Source organism: Solanum tuberosum, unplaced genomic scaffold (genome assembly GCF_000226075.1).
Source record: "Solanum tuberosum cultivar DM 1-3 516 R44 unplaced genomic scaffold, SolTub_3.0 scf00082, whole genome shotgun sequence".
Classification (NCBI taxonomy): Eukaryota; Viridiplantae; Streptophyta; class Magnoliopsida; order Solanales; family Solanaceae; genus Solanum; species Solanum tuberosum.
Window position 1 is genome coordinate 616,792 of NW_006239006.1, and position 5,988 is coordinate 622,779.

The 5,988-nt window shown below is 34.4% G+C and overlaps 1 protein-coding gene across 1 annotated transcript in view; it reads right to left on the reverse strand.

Annotated features, from left to right (window-relative positions):
• Positions 1–499: 499 nt before the first annotated feature.
• The window catches only part of LOC107060420 (protein NYNRIN-like), a 10,760-nt gene continuing 5,271 nt past the window's right edge, over positions 500–5,988 (reverse strand). The window contains exons 2-3 of the mRNA XM_015308379.1: positions 1,194–1,257; positions 500–625 (exon numbers count right to left, since the gene is read on the reverse strand). Of these exons, the coding sequence (XP_015163865.1) occupies positions 500–625; positions 1,194–1,257 (190 nt within the window). The remainder of the gene's footprint in view (positions 626–1,193; positions 1,258–5,988) is intronic.

The following is a 5,988-nucleotide window of genomic DNA, read 5'->3' on the forward strand; positions in this document are numbered from 1 at the left end:
GACAACCCAAATACAAATAGAGTCCTCATGCTCTTCATGTCAGCAACCATCTCCAGAGCATAGTGGAACTATTGAGTGAACTTGAGGCTATACTCATGCAAACTCATTGATTCCTGCTTCAAGTTAAAGTTATCTTACCTTTGCCTCCCTGAGATCATAGGAAAAGAAACGCCCCAAGAAGGCCTCTTCGAACACCGCCCAACTCACAATTGGTTCACCCTCTCTTCTTTCGTTGGTTGTACCAAACTTAAGCAACACCCTTCAGTTGGTATGCAGCTAGTCCCACACGCTTAGCATCTGCAATATGCATCACCTAAAACACTTTCTACAACTCTTCCACAAAGTTTTATGCATCCTCAATGACACTTGAAACGGTGAAGTATGGAGGTTTCATCCTTTAGAATTCACGGATCCTCGATGTATTAGCCACATCCTTTCAGTTCCCTCTTTGTTGCCCATCTTTGTTGGTCACAACTTAACTCAACATATGGATATCATCCTAGAACTCAACATTAGTGACCTCTACTTGGGGTTGACTTTCTGGTGCATTGGGAGATCCTTGATCCTGGGGATCAACATTCCTCCTAGCAAGACCACCTTCGATAGCTCTTCGTGGATGCATGATCTGAAAGATACGCCCAAGTAAGAATTAGAAAGAAACTTGATAGAGTTGAACTCTATCGCACAAAGGAGTATGAAAGAAGTGAGATAGTTCCTAAATAGTGCATCCTCATAATTATAGATGTGGCGCACTTCACACCGATAATAAGGACTCTGCAAACATGGCTTCATAGACACCCTAAGACTCTTGAACTCTATTTTCTAATACACAACTTTTCATGCCTTAAACCTACACCCTATACGTGTCTGGCACTCGAGAACCATCGCTAGCCCTAAGCAAGCCCTTGGCCAGGCTCCACTCTCAACGGAAGAATTACTCAAGAATAAATGAACTCAAAACAACACTTTAATCAATATGTTTAAAATAAATAACTCATAATATATTAGAACATTCACTGGCCAAAAGAAGGTATCTCAGGTCTTAAACATTAACAATAGAAATGAAAAGAATCCTCAACTACTACTGTCTATGAAGCCTCTAAAACATTACGATGGAACTTGGGAAAAGACCCACGATATCCTAATCAAAACTAAAAATTTAAATGGAACCCTCCGAAAGCAAGGAGGCTCACCAAAGCTAACTCGAACATTTGTGGTATCAACAAAGAGCATGTTGATGATCCAGATCTCCTATATCTGCATCATAAAATAATGCAAGACAAATTAAATCATTACATTTGATGTTTGAGCATGTATGGGGAACACTGAACATAATATTAAAGCTTGGACTTGGAAAGAATGAAACAATACTCACCTCATATCCACCCAACTCAACCTCACTCAAGGATATTCAAGTCAATACAGTAATAAAACAACAATAAAAAACGTCTAACCGACAACCATCACTATGAGCTATGTAATTATACAACGTCTAGCCACGCTGCTAGAACTGTCCTATAGCTTGACAGAGTATAAGACATCCTCTACTAATATGAAAGCGTGGCTTTCAGGTGAGACTATTCTTCAATTATTTCTAGTAAAGTTAATTGTATTATATGTGTTTTAACTTGAATGGAATTGGTTAAATGATTGGGGAAGTATGAAAATATAACATTATAATCGATGGGTTGTTACATGTGTTACTTTTATGTACTAGTAGGTTGGGTTTTGAATGGAAAGTAAGGGTGATCATTATTTGATTGATAGATAATTGTGAGCCAATCATTGGTTGATGATATGAAGAAGTTTGGGTTATGGTTGTCGCCATTGTTTGCCTAACCAATGACTTCGATCCTGAATATTATTACTTTGCTATCATATTACACCCTAATTTTTATTATAGTTAGATAAGTAATTAAATATTAGATGTATTGTATTATATGAATTTCATTAGAGTTTACATATCAGTTGGTATCAAGATTTAGGAAATTGATTATACATTTGAGTGTGTTTTTAAGTCTATGCTATACCTATAGTAATATGAGTATCTATAGACTCATTAACTTACACATTATATATATTTGATAAATTGAAAATGTTTAGAGGCATTGAGGAAGGGAAAAACATTGGTGAAGTAGCTTGCTCGACTTTGGTTCTTCGGTGGAGGTAGGTTATTACTTATTCAATGTGATAGATAAACTCTTAATAGTGATTGATAGTCATTCAGTGATATTGTGAATTTTCTATGTACTTCGCTGTTGTGGTTTGGATAATTCATGTGTTGTTGTGATTGGACTGTAATCCCAAAACCGCGAAAGCCATAATCTTGAACTTCTTCTATTAAAGATTTGCCTTGAATAAAAAAGGTTTAATGAAATATTGCAAATGAAGTTAAAAGTGATGATAACGAATAATAAATTAACAATATATTATGATCGGCTGCCACGAGCTAGCATAGTATTATTGGATCGGGTATCACATTCCAACATGATAGTATTAGATCGGGTGTCACGTTCTAACACGATATTATTGGATCGGGTATCACATTTCGACTTGACATTATTTGATTATGTTTCATGTACCGACACAATATTATTGGATCGACAGTCAAATTTTGGCATGGTAACATTAAAGGAAAACATATTGAATTAACTTAATGTACTGAATTCAAAGAACCCATTTCCCAAATGAATGTGGTGTAGAGATGGATAGACAGATAGAGAGATGGAGAGATGGAGAGATGGAGATTTGGATACATGGATAGATGGATGGATGGATGGATGGATGGATAAATAGATAAATAGATAGACATATAGACAGATAGACAGACAGACAGATAGACAGACAGACAGACAGACCGATAGACAGATGGACAGATGGACAGACAGACAGACAGACAGACAGATAGAGAGAAAGATAGATAGATAAATAGAGAGATAGAGAGATAGAGACAGATAGACAGATGGAGAGATGGAGATATGGATAGACAGATAGAGAGATGGAGAGATGGAGAGATGGAGATTTGGATACATGGATAGATGGATGGATGGATGGATGGATGGATGGATAGATAGATAGATAGATAGATAGATAGATAGATAGATAGATAGATAGATAGATGGATGGATGGATAGATAGATAGATAGATAGATAGATATATAGAGAGATAGAGACAGATAGGCAAATGGAGAGATGGAGAGATGGAGAGATGGATAGACAGATAGACAGATGGAGAGATGGATGGTTGGATGGATGGATGGATGGATGGATAGATAGATAGATAAATAGATATATAGATAGATAGATAGATATATAGAGAGATAGAGACAGATAGGCAAATGGAGAGATGCAGAGATGGAGAGATGGATAGACAGATAGAGAGATGGAGAGATGGAGAGATGGATAGATGGATGGATGGATGGATGGATACATAGATAGATAGACATATAGAGAGACAAACAGAGAGATAGACAGAGAGACAAATAGACAGATAGACAGATAGACAGATAGACAGATAGACAGATAGACAGATAGACAGATAGACAGATAGACAGATAGACAGATAGACAGATAGACAGATAGACAGATAGACAGATAGACAGATAGACAGATAGACAGATAGACAGATAGACAGATAGACAGACAGATAGATAGATAGATAGAGATGGATGGATGGATGGATGGATGGATGGATGGATGGATGGATGGATGGATGGATGGATGGATGGATGGATGGATGGATGGATGGATGGATGGATGGATGGATGGATGGATGGATGGATGGATGGATGGATGGATGGATGGATGGATGGATGGATGGATGGATGGATGGATGGATGGATGGATGGATGGATGGATGGATGGATGGATGGATGGATGGATGGATGGATGGATGGATGGATGGATGGATGGATGGATGGATGGATGGATGGATGGATGGATAGATAGATAGATAGATATATATAGAGACAGAGAAACAGACATAGAGACAGACAGACAGAGAGAGAGAGACAGAGAGACAGATAGGCAGATAGATAGATAGATAGGAAGGTAGATAGATATATAGATAGATAGACATATAGATAGATAGACAGATAGATAGAAATACAGATAGATGGATAGATAGATAGATAGGAAGGTAGATAGATATATAGATAGATAGACAGATAGATAGAAATACAGATAATGGATGGATGGATGGATGGATGGATGGATGGATGGATGGATGGATGGATGGATGGATGGATGGATGGATGGATGGATGGATGGATGGATGGATGGATGGATGGATGGATGGATGGATGGATGGATGGATGGATGGATGGATGGATGGATGGATGGATGGATGGATGGATGGATGGATGGATGGATGGATGGATGGATGGATGGATGGATGGATGGATGGATGGATGGATGGATGGATGGATGGATGGATGGATGGATGGATGGATGGATGGATGGATGGATGGATGGATGGATGGATGGATGGATGGATGGATGGATGGATGGATGGATGGATGGATGGATGGATGGATGGATGGATGGATAGATAGATAGACAGATAGACAGACAGACAGACGGATAGGTAGATACACAGACAGACAGACGGATAGATAGTGTCACACCCCTTTTTTCCCTCAAAATTTATTTAAGTATGTTTTGAAAGAAAAAGAGTTATTCCAATTAAAATGACATTTTGAAAAGGAATTATTTTGTTATTCAGAGTCGCCACTTGGAATTGAGTTTTGGTGTTCCAAGTCACCTTATTATTTAAACCCCTAATCTAAAGGAAATTTGACTCTTTATTTTTATTGGTCTGCGAAAACAAAGATTGGGTAAGGAATTCTGTTGACCAAGGGGAAGGTATTAGGCACCCCTCGAGTCCCGTGGTTCTAGCACGGTCGCTTCATTGACTATATATGACTTAAATTAATTTTTGGATATTGTATTATTAACTTAATAATAAAAGTTATTTACCTCATTATTTGATTTATTTTAAATCTATTTATATTATATTAATATATGTTCGTTAATTAATAAAAATGTATATCACATAAATTTATTCAAACATAATAAAGTAAAGTTAATAGATTGATATTTACAAATCTTGAAATGTCTTGTAATTTCTTTTCTTCTCCTTTTCTTTTTCATGTATTTGTATTTATTTATTTTTATTGTAGATAGAAAATATATAGGTATATAATTGCTAGGAATTAGAATTTGTGTAGGATTGAGATTTTTGAGTTTGAGTATTTTAGGATTGTATTTTTTTTTTTAGTTAGATTTAAAATAGAAATAAAATTTTATGTGATTTGGAATTAGTTTTAGCAAGAAATTCTAAATAGATTAGGACTATTTTTAGAAAGATTTTTTATTTTCTTGATTTTTAATTTCTTCCTTCTTTCTTTTTCTTACTTTTTTTTTCCCCTTTTTTACGTTTTGGTTTTATTAATTTATATATATATATATATTTTTTTTTTTTGTCTCTTTATATTATATTTTTTATTTTTACGTTTTTTTAATTTTTTTTTTTCTTTCTACTTTATCCTTTATTTTATTTTTTTATATATTTTTTATTCTTTTTGGACACTCTATTTCTCGTCTTCTTCTTTTTCTTTTTTTTTATTGTTTATTTTTTTTTATTGCTTTAATCATCTTTTTTTGTCTTACGTTTTCTGTTTCATTTTTCTTTATTATTATTATTTTTTGTTCTTCTTACTTTTTGGTTTTAATTTATTTTTGTTTCTGTTACGCTCTATTTTTTTTTATTATTATTCTTTTCAGTTTGCGTTTGTTCTGTTTTTATTTTATTTTTATTTTTTTCTTATGCTTTCTCATTTTTTTTAAAAATTAGTTTTTCTTAATTATTCATTATTTATTTATTTTTACCATAAATCTCTAAATAAATATTCATATATCCTCTTAATTATATATCTTAATAATTCGAATTAAAGTGATAATCATCTTAACACTTAATCTAAAGGCAAA